The 20,532-nt window shown below is 50.1% G+C and overlaps 1 protein-coding gene across 5 annotated transcripts; it reads right to left on the bottom strand.

The window, feature by feature from the left end:
• Positions 1-3,613: 3,613 nt before the first annotated feature.
• MYBPHL (myosin binding protein H like) lies at positions 3,614-20,508 on the bottom strand. Of its 5 annotated transcripts, XR_013557456.2 has the most exons (11): positions 18,536-20,508; positions 17,874-18,063; positions 9,029-9,117; positions 8,273-8,468; positions 7,920-8,059; positions 7,617-7,776; positions 7,378-7,514; positions 6,088-6,274; positions 4,887-4,932; positions 4,296-4,346; positions 3,614-3,709 (listed from the first exon to the last, which is right to left on the bottom strand). XR_013557456.2 is itself a non-coding variant. In XM_078451585.2 (10 exons), the coding sequence occupies exons 2-9, from the start codon at positions 18,019-18,021 to the stop codon at positions 4,922-4,924; spliced, it is 1,068 nt and encodes a 355-aa protein (XP_078307711.1). In that variant the 5' UTR covers positions 18,022-18,063; positions 18,536-20,508; the 3' UTR covers positions 3,614-4,346; positions 4,887-4,921. The 5 variants fall into 5 exon arrangements, 4 of the variants coding, with proteins under 4 accessions (XP_078307711.1, XP_060481160.2, XP_060481161.2 ...); XM_078451585.2 differs by having other exon boundaries at positions 3,614-4,346; XM_060625177.3 differs by lacking the exon at positions 4,296-4,346.
• Positions 20,509-20,532: the final 24 nt, after the last annotated feature.

Below are 20,532 nucleotides of genomic sequence, written 5' to 3'. Positions count from 1 at the left end.
CTCAATGCCCATCACCCATTTACCCCATCCTCCCCTCAACCCAACACCCCTCCAGCAACCCAGTTTGTTCTCCGTATTTAAGAGTCTCTTGGTTTGCCTCCCTCTGTTTTTATCTTATTTTTCCTTCCTTTACCATATGTTCATCTGTTTTGTTTTTTAAATTCCACATTTGAGTGAAAGCATACATTTGCCTTTCTCTGACTGAATAATTTTACTTAGCACAATACATTCTTGTTCCATCCACGTTGTTGCTAAATGGCAAGATTTCATTCTTTTTGATTGCGGAGTAATATTCCATTGTGTATATATACACCATATCTTCTTTATCCATTCACTACTTTGGTATATTGAGGTGCTCTAAGAAGTACATCTTCCATCATTATTTTAAGAGAACATTCAGAACCCGAGGTAAACAGGTTTTTTGGACACGGAGATTTGGGTCCAATTCAGCCGTGACTCCTCTGTCACAAGGCAGGCAGGCTTGAGTGTATTTGACCTCTCGCTTATCTGCAGAGCAAGAACCCTGACCGTCAGTCATGGTTTCATGGCTAGAACTACCAGAGTCAAGTTTATACCTTGTGCCTTAGGGGCTTTTGAGGGGTGTTTGTAACTTGCTACCTCTAAACTAAAAGCTGTGTTTGTGAAGTGCGTAAGCCTACTTATTAGAGATCTTTTTGTTGTTTCCAAGTGTTGCCTGTGAATAGACTGGGGCCACCAGTTAACAGGGCTTCTTAGAAATGTTCTAAAAATTTAAAACAATGGCTGGAGAACTTTAGTCTCCAGAGTTTATGACCATTCTTTTGGCTATTTAGAGGCTTTTTTTGTTTGTTTGTTTACTTTCTAGTTTTTAGCTGTGAAGCTGAGGTGATGAGGTTTGCAGGCACGAGATGTTACTGTAAGAAATGCCACAGCAAGCAAAGGAGCCTTGGGGTTTAGTGGGGGTGCTAAGGCAAAGGGCGGGGGGTGGTGGCCCAGAACTTGCAGGCTTGTGTGAAGAAGAACTGGGAGAAGAGGATTGCCTGGTTTTCTGTAGGCTTGTTGGTGAGGGTGGAATTTTGGTTGTTTGTAGGATTCAAGTTCTGTGGAGGTGGGAAGACCAGAGCCAGTAGTTTCCCTCTCTCCAGGCAAGTGGTGGCAAAGTGAAGAATGAAGGGAAAGAAGCTGCTCATTAACTGCATTCCTGCTGGGCCGAGGAGCAGCCTGACTGGGGAAACCCCGCCCTTGCTTCTTCCCAACCTCAGGTGAGTGGGGACGCAGTTGTAGCAAATTGGAAGTTAGTTCCTCCTATGGAAACTCATCTCCAATTTCCTGTCACCCAGTTATGATTTTGAAAGCTGTTGCAGTACCAGAAAAAAAGCAATTGAACTATTTTCTCCTCCATCAGAATAACAACAAAACCAGAAAATATAGATTTCAGGCACAAGAATTCTTTACTCAGCCTAAGGCCACTAACCTGGGAATTATTTGTCCCCCTCAGCCCAACCCCTAAAATGACATCTATGAACAGATGTTCAAGATTTTGGATAAATAGTGAATAGAAGAATTAATGAAGAGATTACACCCCCTCCCTGGCACGTGGTAGACCTTACTTCAGAAGGAACTCCCTAGTGTTGAGGGCATAAATGACAAAATTAAGGATTCCAGTACAGTTCTTCTTGAATGTGGGAAGATTAACTATGACTGGAAGTCTTGTTCAGCGTGAAGATTTTATTCCTTCACCGTGAAGGTCCAGCGTATAGGAACCTTGAGTACTTTGATAGCAGAGGCATGGGGCGGTGGGCTGAGGCCAGAGGTCTAACTGATCCTTAGGGCATTGTAGCTGGGTGTATTCCACTCCTTCCTGACCCCGGCCCTGCTTCAGCTGAAGGGAGGCCTCCTGGCCATTGTGTCCCCGACTAGCTGGCTCTGGACTCTGGTCCCCCTCTCTCCCCAACCTGGCAGTTGCAGCAAGGGGTCCCGCAAGGGCATTTGACCGTACAAATAATTTGTGTGGCTAGTTTCTCAGTTTTCCCAAGATGCTACATAACTAGTGACATTCTGGATGCGTGGAAAAAGTTAATCATGACATATAATGGATGCCTTGGGGGGCATTGGGGCATTCTCATAGTGCTCCAGTTGAGAAAGGCTGGAATAGACATTTGCCTCAGCTGAAAATAGACCTTTGGTGTGAACAGAAAAGCCTGTCTCAGTTTTCTCAGCCGAAACACACCCTCCTCCTCTTCAAAGCCTTGCCTAAGATTTACTGCCTCCTAGCGGTCTTTTCTTCCTTACAACCCATGATCCATGATCCCACCCCCCAGACCTGCTACAGTTGAGCGTCGCTTGGGTGAAAGAGATGAGAGGAAAGAGAGAAAGCTTGAAGTCAGGCAGACCTGGTTCCAATCCTAGCTCTGCTAATTTACCAGCTTCGTGACTTGGAGCAGCTTATGAACTTCAACTTCCCCATTTGGAAAATAGAGATTAAAAGTGATAAAGCCTGACGTTCAGTGTCTGATGTCGAGAAGACTATTTCAGTTACGTGCTACTGTGTAACAAACCACCCTAGTATTTAGGGCTCAAAACACCAGATCTCATGATTTTACAGTTTGATTTTACAGACAGTCGTGCCAGGAGGACCTGTCTCTACTCCATGACCTCTCTACTCCAGTCCCAGTGGATTGGACTTGACTCGCGCTGAAAGGTCTCAGGCAGCCACATGTATCTAGGGCTATGGTGCTGGCTGTCAGCTGGGATGCTGGGTTGTCCTGCATGCGGCCTCTCATAATTTGGAAATCTGTCCTGAGATTCAACTACTAGACCTCTTAAGGTCTAGGCCCAGACTGGCACAGCATCACCTCTACTACATTCTTTTGGTTAAAGCAGGTCACATGGTCAGCCCAGATGCGAGGGGAGGGGAACAGACCCCAACTCTTTGGGAAGAGCACGATGCCCTTGCTAGCCAAGATGGGGGGAACTGTTGCTGTCTTTTGCAGATTCCATTACAGAATGGCTTTAATATCTTACTTGTTATGAGAATGAAAGCAAACATGTAAGCAAGAGCACCTCACCTTTATTCTTTCCCCAAGGCTTAGTGAGACTCTGCTCCAATTTCTTCAGTGTCTCCCAGCCCTCAAGTCTTAGTGCTTCATCTTTAATTAGCTATGTACGTATATGTGTGTTCTGCTGTCTGCATCTCTGTGATGGATGTGCATCCTCTTTTCCAACTTATACTGGAAAGATCAGAGAGGAAGAGACCAAGTCATGTTCAGCACCAGGCACAGGTGAACTTAGCTCTGTCATAGACTCTAAACAAAAGGACAGTGTTAGAAACCTCTGTGGAAGAGAATGTGGATATAAGAAGAAAGAGGAGGGGGCACCTGGGTGGCTCAGTCAGTTAAGTGTCTAACTCTTGATTTCAGCTCAGGTCACGATCTCACGATTGGTGATAGTGAGCCCCATGCCGGGTTCTCTGCTGACAGTGCGGAGCCTGCTTGAGATTCTCTTTCTCTCTCTCTGCCCCTCCCCTATCTGCACATACACACTCTCTCTCAATAAACAGACAAACAATTTTAAAAAACGGATTCCAACTTTCTAAATGGTTTTCCCATATAGAAAGGCTCAAACAGATGGACACTTCTGCACTGAGGATCCACACGTTTATTTAGATTAGTCCAAAGCAGATGTTGTGCTGGAGCTGCTTAAGGACACAATCTCCCCACAGTCAGGCTTCCTGGAGGCACAGAAAAGAGAAGGTATGTTGTGGCTCTAACAGCAAACAACCAGTGCACACCCAAGACGCTGAGGCAATTCTCCTCACGGTCCCTGGGTCCCGTGCTATGAATTCTCTCCTTACCCTGCTTTGTTGCTGTGTGCTGGCTGAGAGAGAGGTAACAGGGCAAGTCCCGACACAATATAACATTAACACAGAGAGGGAACTAAGGCATGGCCAGAGAGCTATCTTTGCAAGCCAACTGGCAGAGAGAGCTCTCTTGAGAAATGTGGACTTTTAATGCGTCCCTGAGGGTTTCCATTTGATCTATATCAATGATGGGCTCAAATAAATGGCATCTGGGATGGTGTTCATTCTGTTTTCATCAGCCAGGAACTGCAAGTCCCAGGAGACATTGGGAACTGGTTCTCCCTAATTCTCCCATGAGCTGCTCTTTCACCCCACTCATTAGTTCGTGCACAGCATTTCTACTGTGAGTGATTTAGAATCTGAAGAAGCTATCAAATTTTAAACGATGATCTGAGTTGTCCTTTGCCAGTAATGTGCTGCTTGGGACCACATACCCGCATGTTCAATTATTACTGACCTATGATGATAATGGTGGTTTTCTTCTCTCAGAAGGGAAGGAGTCCACAAACTTCAAAGTAAAAAACAAGCAAATGAATCTGTTTCTTACCATGCTTATGACACGGCGGTAGAAACAGTTAGCAGGAGCAGCTTCCTGTCTCTTTTTCCACGCTGCTGCCGCTTGGTGGTGGTGACCCACCTCTACTCCTCTACTCTACTGGCTGTTCCCTTGATGCCTTTTCTTATAGCACCTGCCCACCTCCCTTCACTGAGCCCCCTTACACTTGGATAGATGCTATCACTCCTTTCCAGAGGACCATTAGATTTAATACCTATCATCACTTTGAGTACAGAAAGAGGACATGACAAAAGTAGTACCAACTATGGTAAAGTCCTTCCATGGAGATGATAGTATTAGCTTACAAAAAAAAGTGGTTAAAAGGAAAGTAGTTATCAATGACTGCATGGTCGAAAGGCTTAGTTAGGAATACAGATATGTATTCAGATCTGTATTCTGTATACAGATATGTATTCCTAACTAACACTAACAGATTCAACACTAACTATAAATACAAAATGCTCTATTCAGAAGCCCAGTCCCTCTCCTTACCTTTGTCAGAGTTGCCCTAATCTTCTTTGGAAGCCTCAGTGAGGAGCTGCAAGAATTCAGACATTTCTCAGAGTTAGCATCTCAGAAATTTCTGGGAAACCTTTTTTTTAAAAAATTTTTTTTTAACGTTTATTTATTTTTGAGACAGAGAGAGATAGAGCATGAACGGGGTGGGTCAGAGAGAGGGAGACACAGAATCTGAAACAGGCTCCAGGCTCTGAGCTGTCAGCACAGAGCCCAACACGGGGCTCGAACCCACGAATTGTGAGATCGTGACCTGAGCTGAAGTCGGACGCTTAGCCGACTGAGCCACCCAGGTGCCCCTAAATTTCTGGGAAACCTTCTTGTGGAGCATTGGGAAGGGATATACTTCTCATGTTTTTTGAGAGTCCATTATGTAATTAGGAGTCCACACATGGGGAAGAATAGGGCATGTAATGGCCCATTCATTCCTGATTCATGCTGTGCACACTTAGAGAGTGCCCACTGTGTCAGAAACTGGGCTCATCACCGGGGGACAAGTGTGAATCAGGCTATACCTGCCCTCACAGTGCTCATGGGTTAAATGAGAAACAAATCAGTAAATGGGCACTTATGTAACAATATGTTAAATGCAGTGATGGAGATCTGAACAAGGTGACAGGCAGAGATAAATGAATGAATACTTTAAAAGAGGTATGGGGGTGGGGGGTGCCTGGGCAGCTCAGCTGGTTAAGTGTCTGATTCTTGATTTGGGTTCAGGTCATGATCTCATGATCCTGAGATCAAGTCCCACAAGGGGCTTTGCGCTGAGCCTGGAGCCTGCTTGGGATTCTCTCTCTCTCTGCTTCCTGGACTGGGCTGAAGACTGTATAAAAGAAAAACGGTCTGAGTAAGGGAAGGCTTGGGCTCTTTCCACCACAGTGCCGACTCCTCACTTAACCAATACTGGGAATCTTGGGGGGAGCTGATCACCACCTTGTGCTTCAGGTTTCTCCTTTGCAGAATGGAAATAGCCATTCTTTCTATATTACAGAATTATGCTGGAGAGAAATAAGATATTGGATAATAAAAACGGCCCTTCAAATACATCCTGATGATGACGGTGCCCAGTGCCGAGAGCACGTGAAGGGGAAGCCAACCAAACCCTTCTCCATGCAGGCTTGTGGCTCTGCCCCTGAATTTTCCAGCTGTGGAGAGAGGGTATGAGTTCTGCCCTTACCTCTCACATCCACCCGACAGTCCACAGATGCCTCCCCCAGGGGGTTAACTGCCTTGCAGGTGTAGATGCCCCCATCAAAGGGACCGGGCTTGCGGATTTCGAGAGAGCAGATTCCCAGGTGAGTGAGGGCTCGGTACTTGGGGTTGCCTTGGATATCCATCTTGTTCTTCAGCCAGATGATCTTTGGCTGCAAGATAAAGGTGAGGGGGCCAGCATGGGAGTGGTGAGAAAGTTCCCTATTCCTTACATTGGGGGAGGGGTTCCCTTACTGGTATCCTCAAAATCCTCCCAGGCTCCTTCTGTTGGTTGAAATGAGCACCTGAAACCTTGCCTTGTTCATCAAGTATTCCTGAGTAGAAAAAAGGTAGGACCTTCTGTTCTTTCCCCTTCCTAAGCACCGGGCCTCAGAATCCCCTCTTTTTGTATGTTCGTTGTTGAATCATTCATATTCTGTTCCCACTGTTGGCTAGGGAGTCAGTGTTGTCCCTTCTGGTTACAAAGTAGTTTCTAGAGTGGGCTTATTGATACCCTCTTTCTGAGATGTAGTACTCTGGCCCAGGACTCCTATGCAAAAGGTACTTGGTAAGGTTGTTAGGTTTTTTTAAATTTTATTTTAATGTTTATTTATTCTTGAGAGAGAAAGAGAGAGAGAGAGACAGAGTGTCTCTGCTCAGGGGATGGACAGAGAGAGAGGGAGACACAGAATCCAAAGCAGGCTCCAGGCTCCGAGCTGTCAGCACAGAGCCTGATGTGGGGCTCGAATTCACGAACTGCGAGATCATGACCTGAGCTGAAGTCAGATGCTTACTGACTAAGCCACCCAGGCGCCCCCTTGGTAAGGTTGTTAGTGATGTTTTATGCGGTGTAGTGTACAGAAGTAGTGACTAGATCGGAAGTAGACTTGCTCAGGGTTATGGCCTCAACTCTAGACAGCTGGTAGGCATATGGCCCTGAGCAGGTGAGGCGTGGTGGGTGACTAAGGAGAAACCAGCGGGACTCCATCACCTCTGCCAGAGAGACAACTTGAAGCTCATGCCCAACTGCCAGCAGATCGGCAAGTGATCTTCGCAGAAGAGGAGCAGACACTAAAAGGAAAACTGGAAACATCATCCACGTCAGCCTGTCTTGGACTCTAAGTGCCCTAGCTGTTCCTAACCTACGTAACCTGCGGTGGAAGAGGTGGGCGATGGTGATGGGAACACATGTTTTAGAATGCTCTCCCACGTAGCGGAGGTGAGGGCAGGAGCAGGGAGCAGCACAGCACGGCCACCATGCAGAACTCCTGCTTACCTTGGGAGAGGCGCGGACGCAGCAGAAGAGCTGGGTGTCATAGCCCATGACCGTGGTGCAGTCTGCCAGAGGCTGGGTGAACTTTGGGGCTTCAGAGAAATCTCGCTGTGCAAACCCCCCAGTCTTGCGAAGGGTAGCTGAGGAGACCGAGAAGGGCCCTGCTGTAGTGCCTGAGATCCCCCACCCTTCTTCAACTCTCCACCCTCCACCCTTCCCAGCTCCGAGTCTCTGCGCCCCACCTGCTTTCTGGATGTGGGCAAGGTCAGCAGTGATGGGGGCTGTCTCACTGAGCCCGCACTGGTTCTCAGCAAAGACTCGAAATGCATAGGAGTTGCCCACGATGAGGTTGGAGACTGTGAAGCTGGTGCGGTGATAACGTTCCAGCACCGTGAACCACAGCTTTGGGGGCCCAAGAAGATGCCGTGAATGAGATGCCTGTTTTGTGAACTCACTCCACCTCGGCTCACCGCATGGAGGTAGCAGAGCCCCATTCCAGAACATGTGATTGCTCCCTCCCCACTCCCTCCCTAGCTGCGCCTCACCCCAGATTTTGTGTCAGCCTTCTGCACGGTGTATCCGAGGAGTGCCGTGTTGCCTGTGTCTTGGGGAGGTGTCCACTCCAGAGTAGCATTGGAGCCCCAAACATCCACCAACTTGATACTCTGAGGAGGGCCTGGCCTCTCTGAAAGGGCCAAGCATGGCAGTGGGCGGGGTACGGCTCACATATGCATGGGAATCACTTCAGGGGTGCCCTTCCCCTTCTCTGCTCAGCTATGCCCCCCTCACCCACCACTGTGCCCCACACTCGGTGTGGGGAGTCACCCTGGCCTCCCCAGCTGTCTGTGATGGCTCCTCTAGCCTGAGGACCAACTCGCTCCCACTCCCCCTACTGTACCGATCACCAGGATGTCAATGGTGGCAGTGGCCTCCAGCTCGCCCAGCCGCACGCTGAGCTGGTAGCGACCTGAGTCAGCACGTTGGGCTTCTCGGATGAAGAGGATGGAGTCCCGCTCCCCATTGCGCACACTCACACGGCTGGCATCCAAGGCATAGCCATCATGTGTCCAGGTGGCTTGAGGTTTGGGTTTGCCCTGAGAAATGGGAGTAAGGCGCTGAGCAGCCCCAAGAGACCTCGTGACCCTCCCTGCTGCAGTGGGGACCAGATCCACCCCAGGTCCACATGGTGACTGGACTTGCAACTGTGAATGCCTTGAGTTAGAAGTTCGCACACTGTCCCAGGGGACCTGCATCTTTCAGCAACAGCTGAAAGGATGTGGAGGAAGGAAGGGGTTTGGCTTTGAGTCTCCTGCCCTCTGAGAGTTTAGATCACCCGAGGCAGCTGGGGCTAACAATAGCTGTCTAAACTCCCGAGAACCCTCCAAACTGAGAGCTCCCAGACCTCTGCTGACCAAGGGGCAGAGGTTAGCCTCAGCGGGTCACGTGGGGCCACGCCCCACCCCATCCCCCCCTCAGGAGTGCAGAGGGAAGAGTCATTCTGCCCCAGACTTCTGGTGACTTGGCCCCGTCCACTCCAGGCCAGGACAACTTCCCTACTGCTAGCAGGACTCTCAGTATCTGTTTCCAGATCAACACCCTGGCCTGGTCCCGGCCCGGACCCAACACGGAGTCAGCTCGGGGCCAGCATGCTTACCTGGAATGGGATTAGTAGGTTCACGGTGTCTCCGACCTTCCGGATATAGGTCTGCCTCAGGGCTCGAGGTAGCCAGATCTTGGGGTGCTCTGAATGATAGAAGGAGAGAGAACAGTGGGTGGTGAGCCTCCTGTAGTGTAGGCACAGAGCTCAGAGGAGGTGGACACTGCACCCGGCTGTGCTCCATGGGCAGACGCCCCAGGTGCTCGGCAAATCAGTCCTCTCCTAGGGGATGGGAAAATTGCTCCCTTCGTCTCGCTGGAATTTTGGGATGAGTGATTGGCTGAAATGTCCTCTGGAGAGCATTCAGGTCTTGGCAGAAAGCACTGGAATGTGAGCCTGACGCTTACTTCTTTTAATTTGTAATGCTCAGCTACTGACTCTTCATTAACCGAGATTTCCTTTTTCTGTTTGTGCACAGACTGGTCCAGCCTGTGGGGTTTGCCTTTCTACCCCATTTCTGCATTTGTCCTCAACAGCACTCCATTTATCAAAGCCACTTTCAATGTTAGTCTGGACCTCCAAGCATCAGCCCTGCTTCCCAGTTTGAGGCCACACTGGAGGAGAAAGTTTTCCACTCTGCAGGCAGAGTCAACACCCTGGACCCACCGGAACAGCACTGACGTCACTGAAGAGGGAGCTGGTGTCTGGGTCCCTTCCTCTGTGTGGCTATGCTGCATGGACGCCTGGGGGTGCTCTTCCAGTTGGTGGAGGATCGCTTTGTACCAACAGACTCTGGGAATCTGGGAAAACTAGGCCACCCCTCCCTGCTCCTTGATGTTCCAGGCCTGTTCCAGTGAGTCGAGGGATTAGTTTATGTCCCTTGGCTTCCAGGATGGAGGCAGGAGACGCTCAGGAAAAGTGCTGAGTGTGAGGTTTGGAAGACGACCAGGTGTGACCGCTTTCCTCTCCGGATGTCTTGGGCTGCCTCGGCTGAGAAAGTGCAAACATCCCACCTGGTTCCCTTGGGGGCCTGGCTGAGACTGCACCATTTTCTAGCTTTCTCGGGGCTCCTGTCTCCTTCTTCCTCAGGCAGACAGTCGCCTGTTGCTGTTGTCAAAAGTGGAATGTGACAGCGCCTCATTCCTCACTACCTCCCCGGCCTCTCTGCACAATTCTTTCGTGGAGTCGTAAAAAGCCTCATCCAGGTCACTACCGAGGCAAACAGCACCACTGCGTGATAGTGGGCTGTAAACTTTCTGATAACGTAACATTTCCCCACGATACATTCCTGAGCACTCCACTCCACGGTCTGTGTGTTCACTTACAAATTGAACTGTTTAAATATGTACATTATGCAATGCAAACTTTTGAATGGTGAAATTTAAAATACAGTACGTAGGGGTTCTACTGTGTTCTTCCTACTCGTCAATTTGTAGCCCACTGTTTAGAGAGCAGGAACCTCCTTCCCATGGTCTGCCCTGTCACCACCCCGAGATCACTTTTTGCCTTTGGAAATAAATATAAACACAGATAGCGCACACTGTCCATTTTTATTTATCTAGTTTCCTTTTTCACTGTGTGGCTTATGTTTCCTCCTGGGCTGTGCTTCTTAGACTGCACCTCACCCACCCCTGCCCCTGGCAAAAGCAGGAACGAAGTGACACGGGGCCTCCTCAGGTGCTCTGAGCGGCTGGCCTGCCTGTGTTGCTCAGGGCCTGGCGCCCCAGTAAGAATGCGGCAACAGCGATGGAGCCCCAGGCGGCTGGGCGACACTTCTCTGGTTGCCCTCTGTTCGACTTTGGCGGTTTGGAAGGGGGCGGGGCACGAAACACAGAAGAAGCATTTGTGTGATGTGTTCCTCTCCTGTGGCCCTCTCGGCAAGCGACCAAGGAGTTGAGAACGAGCGGATATGACTTAAGGGTTTTGTGAAAAAAAGAGGGTGGCAGTTGAAAAGGAGGGTCAAAACCTCATCTTGTTGGGCTTGGTTCCCCACTGTTGGATGAGGAAATAGCCCTTCACACTTGCTGGAGAGAGGGCTGGAGAGAAGCCGGCTCTGCTGTCCCCTGCATATGCAGAGGGAGCTTGATGAGCGCCAGGATCAAGAAGACAGGGAGGAAAGGGCTCGGAGAAACACACTTGTGAAGTTGTGCTGCCTCTCCGTCTAGAAATGTATGTCCAAAGGGCCTGTTCTCTGAGCACAGCATACCTGCCCCCTTACCTGCCCTCCACTGTCCACCTGGGCCTGCGCACCTTGTCAGGGCTCTGACAGTGATCTTGCTCTTAGGAGGAGGCAGCAAAGAGGGGAAGGCAGAGGGATACCCTCAAGAATTGAAAAGGTTGAGGCGAGGAGACCAGCCTCACAACTGGAAGATATGTTGTCTGAGTTCTGCTCTGCTTAGAGCTCAGGTGGGGAATGGGCTTCTATAGAGGGGTGCATGCCCACTGATCTATTTGTGCCCACTTAGTGTTTCTCTTGTTTCTTAGAGAGATACTTTGGAAGATGTTAGCATTGGTTCACCTGAACTAAGGAGAACAATTACAGAAATAATTTTATGTGGAACATAAATTAAGATGGTGGTATTCATGGGGCTCCTGGGTGGCTCAGTCGGTTAAGTGTCTGACTTCGGCTCAGGTCATGATCTCACGGCTTGTGGGTCCGAGCCTCGCATCGGGCTCTGTGCTGACAGCTCGGAGCCTGGAGCCTGCTTCAGATTCTGTGTCTCCCTCTTACTCTGCCCCTCCCCTGCTTGCAGTCTGCCTTTCTCTCTCTCAAAAATAAATACACATTAAAAAAAATCTTTTTTTAAAGATGGTGGTATTTGGAGGAAGATGAGCAGAATGGCCCAGGGTCCAGAAGGGATCCCAGCGGAGGCAGAGACAGAGGAGAAGGGCCCACAGCTAGCATGGCAGTCTCTTCCTCCCTGGGGGGCGCCTGTGCCAGTTCTTTGTTTGTAAGTGGGATTCCCTGACAAGACGTGAATTGATAGGGGACAAAATTAAGTTAGTAGAATGCTCTGAATCTGAGGCTTAGTAGGTGAGGATTCTGCTCTCAGCAGGCTCCTAGACCACAGTGGGGCGGGGGGGGGGGGGGGGGGGGGGGGGAGGAAGGAGGACAGGCTTGGGCAAAAGCAGCTGACAGTGCAGGAGGTGGCAGGAGACAGTGTGGCAGCTGCAGGTGCCCAGGCAGCGGCACACTCCCTCCCAGCTCAACCTGGGCCCTCGCCCTTTGCTAAGAATGTTAATTGGAGGGCTCATTTGGGGCATCTCTTTTCACACATCTGCAGTCAAGAGAGGTGTTAATTGTACCGACCTTGGGGAAACATGGCTTTTCCCTGAAGCCCAAGGTCTTTCTCCTCCTCAGATGCCAGGAGGGATGTGAGCCAAAGACTAGAGCCCTAAAGCACAACCTAGGTTTTCTTTCTTTCTTTTTAAATTTTTTAAATGTTTATTTTTGAGAGACAGCGAGCAAGCAGGGGAGGGGCAGAGAGAGAGAGAGGGACACACAGAATCTGAAGCAGGCTCCAGGCTCTGAGCAGTCAGCACAGAGCCCGATATGGGGCTCGAACTCACAAGCAGTGAGATCATGACATGAGCCGAAGTTGGACACTCAGCCTACTGAGTCACCCAGATGCCCCACAACCTAGGTTTTCTAAGACCAAGTTTGAGACAGCCACAATTTGGTTTTCTCCCTTCATGGAGTGTAGGGGAAAAGGCATTTTGAAAACAAAAAGTCCTTTGAGAGACATTGGCTTCTGACCTGTGGGGTCGTCTTTCCCTCAGACAGAATGTGGTCTAATTCTTTCTTTAAAATGAACAGAGAGGGGCGCCTGGGTGGCTCAGTCAGTTAAGCTGCCGACTTTGGCTCAGGTCATGATCTTGCGGTCCGTGAGTTCAAGCCCCGCATCAGGCTTTGTGCTGACAGCTCAGAGCCTGGAGCCTGTTTCAGATTCTGTGTCTCCCTCTCTCTGACCCTCCCCCGTTCATGCTCTGTCTCTCTCTGTCTCAAAAATAAATAAACGTTAAAAAAAATTTTAATTAAAAAATAAAATAAAATAAAATGAACAGAGAAGGAGACTACTTAAAGTCCAAAGATCTTGACTCCTCTTGATTAGAAATTTCCTCTTAATTCTACCCTAATTTCATTCTGCTGAAGTTTATGCCCATTTCCTTATTCTGTGCTCATGGGGAAACAGATGTTCATATTCTCTCAAAATTTCCCTTGACACAGTTAAAGCCTGTCCTCCAGCAGTTCCTGAAGTGTCACGTAGTTCACACTGATGTTATTACTTATGGCCTGGAGAGTGAAGGAACAAGACAGACACATCGAAAGAAGGGAGGGAGCTGTGTGTGTGTGTGTGTGTGTGTGCAAGTGTGAGAGATAGAGTGTGTGTGTGCATGAATGTGTGTAAGGGGGTGAGAGTATGCGCATGTGTGAGTGTGTGCTCAGGCCTGTGTGAGTGAATGGCTACCCATACAGGGCAAATGCACAAGGTGAGCAATGGCTTTGAAACAGGCTGTGGACTTGGCCTTATTAGAAACTTGCCTGGAGGAAGTCACAGGAAGGGTGACCTCCGAAGTACCTTGTGGGACAGGAGTGTCACCTTCTTGAAGACGGTGAAACTAAGGTCAGGAAAAAACAGAAGCACATAGAAACAGGCAACTGCTGCTGTCTGAGAAGATCTGCCACCCTTCCTTTGGGGTGGTCCTCCCCATCACGCTTGCTGTGTGATGGCCACTCTCTCCAGTGCAGTTCCAGATCTTCGTGATCTCAACCCCCCCCCCCCCGGCCCCCGCTTCCAGTCCCTGCAGGGCCCCTCACGTCTATGCCCACCCCTCTTCCAGCACTGTCGTCCTCTCTGGCTCTAGCCCCTGGTTCCTTTCGCCATTCTCTAGCTGAGTAACTGCAGCCCCTGTAATCTGAATTTCAGGCGCCTCACTCTCTCCTCACCTCTACGACAGAGGGTGGCTAACTGCCTGCCCAAATGCATACTGTCTCTTCCACAGTGTAGCACCTTCTGGGAAGGGGCTGCCCTGGCCCCCTCGCTATAGGACCATCAGACTAGCTCTTGCCAATGAAGTGCAAGTGGAAATGATGAGAATCACTTCTGAGCCAAGGCCTTCAAGAAATGCGTTCTCTACATCCTCTTCTGTTAGCTGCAGCCGCGTGGCTGAGTACAGGGCCCTGAGGCACAGCAGAGCCACAAGAGGGAAGAGGCCTGGGTCCTGGAATCATTGCATGGAGAACGGTTTTTAATAGAAATAAATAGAAACAGAAGCTTTTTCATAGAAATAAACATCTATTGTTTTTGAGTCTTCAGTTCTGAGGCCTCTTTGTTACATCAACCGGCAAACCCCGACGAGCACAGCCTCTGCCCCTAGAGTGCTCCCCTTCTGCTGCTCCAGCTACCAGCCATCCGTCAGCACCACTGAGACCTCTGATCCCCTGTCTTCCTACCCCTTCACTCCCTGTCACCCTCTCTGTTACCACTCTCTCTCCCACCCACCTTAGATTCCAGTCATTACACTCCCTCCCTTGTGTCCCCACTCAAATTCCTTACTCCTCTTTTTCTCCACTGCACTCTCCTAGCAATGGCCAACCCCAGTGACATGCTTTCCACCCACTCAGTGCCCACATCCGCACGCTGGGGAAAAACACAAGCGAGGCTGACGGTAAGCTGATGGCCATGAGCAGTGACTACTAACTCCAAATGGCCCCTGGAAGTTCTAGTCCACTCTGCCTCCTATTCTCCCAGGTGACTATTGGGTACCTCCCTCTTCTAAAACCTCCATACCTTCTCCCTCGTCCTCATCCTTAGTTGATGATCTTGCTAGTGTCTCAGGCCTGCCTACAGCCTATTCTTAGCTCAGCAGCTAGAAGAATCCTTAAAGCCTATAGCTGACCATGTCAGTTTCTCACTTAAAACCCTGCCCAGGCTGCCCACCAGTCTCAGAGTTGAACCAGTCTTCACAAGGGTCCTGCTACCTCTCTGCCGGCAAATCTACCGTTCTCTTCCTCACGCTGCCACAGGCCCAGTGGCCCCAACCCATAAGGCACACACTCCTGCCTCAGAGCCTTTGCACAGACTGTTCTCTCTGCATGGAAGACATTCCCTCCAAGTATCTGCATACATTGTTCTCTCATCTCCTTTCAGTTGCTGCTCAAATAGCACCTAATTAATGGGACCTTCACTGAATATCCTGTTTAAAACTGCCGACATGTTTCCCACCCCCAGCACTTTGTGCCCTCCCTCTCTGCTTCATTTTTCGGCACAGCGTTTATCACATCTGACATCTTACATATTTTATTTATTTATTATCTATCTCCTTACACTAGAATGTAATCTCCACAAGGGGAGTTATTTTTGCCTATTTTTATTTCTTTAGCAGCGTGTGGCACATGATAGGCATAAAAGAAATATTTGTAGGAGGAAGAAAGAAGATAGGAAGGATGGAGGAAAGCAGGAAGAAGGAAGAAGGAAAGGAAGGTTGCTCCCAGGCATGGGCTCCAGCTTCCCCAGGCTGGAAGACACAGAAGGTTTGGATTGAAAAGAGATGCAGTTATTCTGAAAGCAGCAGCTGGGCCCTTCCTCTGGGTCTCAGGGTCTCCTCTTCTCCATGGCAGGGGTACAGTCTGCCCCCCAGCCTCCCACCCAGCGCTGCCTGCAGGACCCAGTGCCTCCATACAGTGCTGAGGGGAGACGGAAACTTGCTTCCCAGTGCCGGCCGCCTATGTCTGCTCATCTTGTAGCCACATAGCAGGCTTTCCTGACAAAAAGCTCATGTTGGCCAGTTACAATTTATTTTGACGTTGCAAATGCATGTCTGCCCCTGGTGCCTGCTCCGTTTCCTGTGCACACGCACGCTCGCTGCAGTGCTCCTCCGGGTCCGGCAGTGCTCCCCGTGAGGTACAGGAGGGGTTAAGAGGAAAAAAAGACCTTAGAGCTCACGGGAACATAGGGACCATCTAGGGTGGGTCCATGGCACCCTGAAAGACCTTTGAATGGGCTTCAGGGGTTCTGTGGGCCCCCTGAACATTTTCTAAGCATTTTTCCTGGGATAAGATTCTACAGATTTCATCAGATTTTCCTAGGGGTCCACAGCCATCAAAAGGTCATCCTTCAATTTACAGATGAAAAAATGGAAGCCCAGAGAGGTGCAATGACTTTCCTAGGGTCACAGGACAGAGCTAGGACCCTGTCCTCTCTAAGCAGATAACAGATGCAAACATATTTTGCAAACTATCACAAGCACTGCTTACCTTCACTGACCTCTGGGATGCTAATGAGTGGAGCTGCTGGCACGGGGGGTGGTGAGGCTGCACTTTGGGCTGGCCGGGGGCTGTCAGGAGCGACGGCCCAGAGTGCCCACTCACAGCCAGAGGGAGGAGCGTGGCGGAGACGGATGATGACCTCCCCCAGGGTCTTATGGAGGGAGACCAGCCGAGTTGGGAGTCAGCAGTCCCGGCTCTCACTCTCTCTCTGCCTGTGTCGCTTATTCTCTGGATCCTTACGGAAGAAATGGTTTTCTGTCTCAAGACCATCCCAGCCTAGTGTGCTCACAATAACTCTGCTCCCCTACCTCTTCTTTTTCAATGGAAGGAACTCAGCCGGCTCTCTCCCTGTGACATTGAAACAGCTCCTGGAAACCCAGCGCCTCCCGTGAGGATGACGAGTGGCAGCCAGCTTTCCCTACTCAACCCTGTTTGCAGGTAGAACTCTGTCTTCACCCCTAACTTGGAAATATTTTATTATCTACTCACATTGTCATTTGGCCTCTTCCCAGGTACTTAGGGTCACCTCAACAGTCCTCCTAACCCCCTACTAGGTAGACACTAGTAATTACCATTTTACAGAGAGGAAATTGAAACTGAGTAGTTGGTTAGCTTGTCCAAGGGCACAAAGCTGCTGGAGGCAGCCTGGGAATTGAGTCTAGGTCACAGCGTCTTCTCCTACCGCTCCCTACCCTCGGGTTTCATGCGTTTCTTGTTTGTGGTCTCTGCATCCCCTGCACTTAAGATGTCGAGGGGCCAAAAGTAGAGACTTTGTGCAGGTAACTGTCTTAAATGTTTGAGGCAGCCCCCGTGGTTCCTTCTGCCGGTTACTGCATATGAGACGGGAAACGCCTGGCTCCTGCCTTCCACCTCAGGTCGGCCAAGCCAGGCACCGTGGGCGACAGCCCAGGTGAACATGACAGAGGCCTCAGCCAGGGGCAGCTGGGGAGTGGGTGGCTGGGCTGCTGGCAGGGAACCTGGGACTGGAAGGGGCGCCCACCACCTCCTGGCTCAAAAGTGCCTCTTCACTTAGGGGCTCAGAGAGACCACTGTGGAAGGGAGGCCAAATGCTTCTCCTGGATGGGCTCTGCTTCCATGGAGCTCAGACCCTGAGAGGCTGGGATTTTCCATGGGAGCCAGCTGGGGTGTTGGGGTAGGTTCTGGACCTGTGGCACTGCCAAGGGAGAGGCAGAGTGTCATGGACCGTTCACCACCAGCTTCTCAGTTGCTGTAAGCTTTTCACTGCCCTCTTCTAAGCCAGACGGCCACCATCTCACCCCTCAATCCCTTCCTGGCTGGCGTTAGTATATATCAGGTCCTCAGTCCCTGGGACAGACATGTTATTAAAGGTAAAAATATAAACAGATCAGTTTTAGTCACTGGAAAGCGTCACATACACCATCCCCTGGCTTCTCAGCTAAAAAGCACAAACCTAGCAAAGACACATGAGCAGCAAGTAAGAATCCACCAAGCAAAGGGGTGGGGGCTCCAATGAATGCTCCCCCACCCTAGGCACCAATCCCATGAAGCTTCCCTCTGCACAAACCTGAGGAGGTACAGTCAGGGGGTGAGGGATATCCTCCCCAACTCCTACCACCCAGCTGCCCCACCCTTCCCAACCCCACGGGTCACCTTCTATAGGGGACAGGAGCTGGGGAATGGGGCTGCCGGCCTCCTGTCGAGGTGAAGCTGGGGGTCCTTCTGCATCCGCTGGGCTCGTTTCTTTCACCTTCAGTGTGGATCCTGAGGAGGCCACCTCGGGAGCTGTGGCTGCCTCCATGCTGGGCTGCCCGGGAGGCTGGGCTCCAGAGGGAGATTTTCACTGTTGGTGGTGAGGGAGGGGCTAAGCACCTGCTCTCCAGCCTGGCCTCCGGGGTCCCAGCCATGGGCTTATGTAACTGGCCTGGCCTTTCCCCACCCGGCTACTCCCAGCAGAAGGGCTGAAGTAGGGGCTGGGGAAGAGAGGGAGATCAGACAGCAGCCCAGAATAGCCGCAAGAGGACTGAGGTGGCCCGGCTCACACAGCCCGGGGGTGGGGTGGGGGTGGGTGTGGTAGGCTTTGAGCTTCAAACAGCTCCCCTGGCCCCGCACACAGATCATACAATGGGGCTCCTGGCTTAGCAGGCTCAGCGGTTCACACGCACACCTTTCACCTTTAACGGCCCCTCTCTCTGTGCCGTGTTCAGGGAGCTGTAAAGTCTTGTCAACTCGCCCTTTTCAGGGTCTGTCCCCATCCCCTCCGCCACCCCCCTAGTGGTGGGGAAGGTAGAGTCTGCCCTCTGGAGCTGGACTACCTGGACTCACTTTTGGCTCCATCACCAACTAGCTTGTGCGACTTGCCACACATCACAGTCTCTCTCAGGTCTGTTTCCTCATCTGTAAAATGGAGACGGTAATGCCCATAGGGTGATTGTGAGGATTAGAAGAGGTAATCTGTGCAAAGTGCTTAGCAGAGTAGAGCGAAGTGCTTGATAAATGGGAGCTATTTTTAGGTTGGGCCAGCACGTGGCCCTCTGAGAGCTCCCTTGCCTCTGAGATAAAGTACCAGTAAAGCGAGAGGCAGCAGTGGTGGAGGGGAGCCAGGGGCATGAGGTCAGAGTATGTGTGTGTGACTTCAGGCAGGGCTACTCACTCATTAGCTAGGTGACCCTGGGCAAATCACCGAGTCTGAACCTCAGGGCTCTGAAACCAGAGATGATGATGCCATGACTGTGTTGAGGCTAAAATGCTAATAGTCGAAGGAAATGGCCAGAGCATAGGAAGTGTTATTCTATACTAAGTGTTATTCTATAATAAGTGTTATTCTATTCTATTCTATTCTATTCTATTCTATTCTATTCTATACTAAAGGTCCTATAGGATTTCTAGGCTTACCAAGCCATCATTCTACACGTTCTGTACTGCGTCCAAATGGTTTCCTATCATACCCTCACTTTCTTTGCTCCGGAAACCAGCATCCCCTTTGTGTGTGTGTGTGTGTGTGTGTGTGTGTGTGTAGAAAGACTTTATTTTTAGAGCAGCTTCAAAGGGTTCACAGCAAAGTTGAGTAGAAAGTACAGAGTTCCCATATACCCCTTCCTCCTTTCCACCACCTCTTTTATGGGGAAAAAAAAAAAGAGTGTGGTTGAATGGATGAGCTCCTTACTCATTTCTTCCCTCTAGCCCTCAATTTAGAGACAGAGTCGATAGGATCCCAGGAGCCTGTGCTACAATGGAAACTGCCCTTTGCAACTTGTGTAGGGGCTGAGGCCAGGAAAGCTAGTAGACACACTTCTGGCCCAGGAACCTATTTATCAGGAGCTGGGATGGCCGAGAGGGAGCTGTGTGGCTGGACCTCTGAGGCTGCACTTGGTGCCACATCAGGATTCGTGTGAAGGTGGCTGCCCGATTTCTTTTGCCTGAGCCAGCCAACAACTTTATAAGTACAGAGTTCCGACATCAGGAGACTCCAAAACCCCCTTTTTCCACCCTACTTAACCCATCCTTTGGTGAAACTGGTCTAGGCTTTCAGTCTAAGCCCTTTGTTGCAATAGAGGTGTAAAGAATCAAGGTAAAAATGGAGACTCTTAGGGTCTGTCCATTATGAAGTCTAATTTAATGAGTCTAGGTGGGGTCTAGGAATCTGCATCAGAAAAAGCAACCTTAGTGATACTGGTAAAGTCTTAGGACACTAGGTTAGATAGACTTGTTGAAAATAAAATTACATACATAATCTCCTAGGGGAGGAACTCTTATGCCAGGTGGCGGGGCTCCTTAGAAGCAAAATCTTTTGCCTCTTCAGCTTCAGATCATGATGTCAGAGTAGGTATTCATTGGAAATATCACCCAAGATGGCAGACTGAGAAGCAATTTTCAAGGCTCAGCTAAAGGTTCAAGGGAGTTGGGGAGGAACCTCTCCTAAAAGACAAGTTTGGGGAGAGAGGAAAGCGGTAGCTCTTTGTCCTTAAATGAAATGGATCAGGCAGGCTAGGAGTAAGAACAGCAAGAGAAACCTGAGAGGGGCAGGGTTGTTGTCTGTCAAACCTGCCTGAAGGAGCATCTAACTCAGGAGAGTCATTCTATGCCGCTGTGTCCAGAAGGAAGAGTGCAGCAGTGTACTGAAAGGGTGTGTGGGGTGTGAGACCGAGAAAGCTGGCCCCACAAATACCCATGGGAGGTAGACTTTTAGGAGTGTAAAGAACAAGAAAAAACTAAGGAATCCCCCGCAACTTACCTAATACCTCTCATGAGACAAATGCACAGTCCTGCCTCTTTTACTGGCTTATTCTCTGGTGGCTGGAGTTTGATTTTT

The sequence above is a fragment of the Panthera onca genome, chromosome C1, assembly GCF_046562875.1.
Source record: "Panthera onca isolate mPanOnc1 chromosome C1, mPanOnc1 haplotype 2, whole genome shotgun sequence".
Taxonomy (NCBI): Eukaryota; Metazoa; Chordata; class Mammalia; order Carnivora; family Felidae; genus Panthera; species Panthera onca.
The sequence above is the reverse complement of the archived record's forward strand: the minus strand, read 5'-3'. Positions and strand labels throughout refer to the sequence as shown.

What these genes read in the sequence shown, in the direction of transcription:
- MYBPHL (XM_060625175.3), bottom strand. Translation starts at nt 18,021, where the DNA reads ATGGAGGCAGCCACAGCTCCCGAGGTGGCCTCCTCAGGATCCACACTG. An exon ending in GCTCCTGTCCCCTATAGAAG is followed by an intron (nt 9,118 to 17,873) that starts GTGACCCGTGGG and finishes TCTATCATTCAG; the next exon opens with AGCACCCCAAGATCTGGCTA. An exon ending in AGGCTGACACAAAATCTGGG is followed by an intron (nt 7,777 to 7,919) that starts GTGAGGCGCAGC and finishes GGGCCCCCAAAG; the next exon opens with CTGTGGTTCACGGTGCTGGA.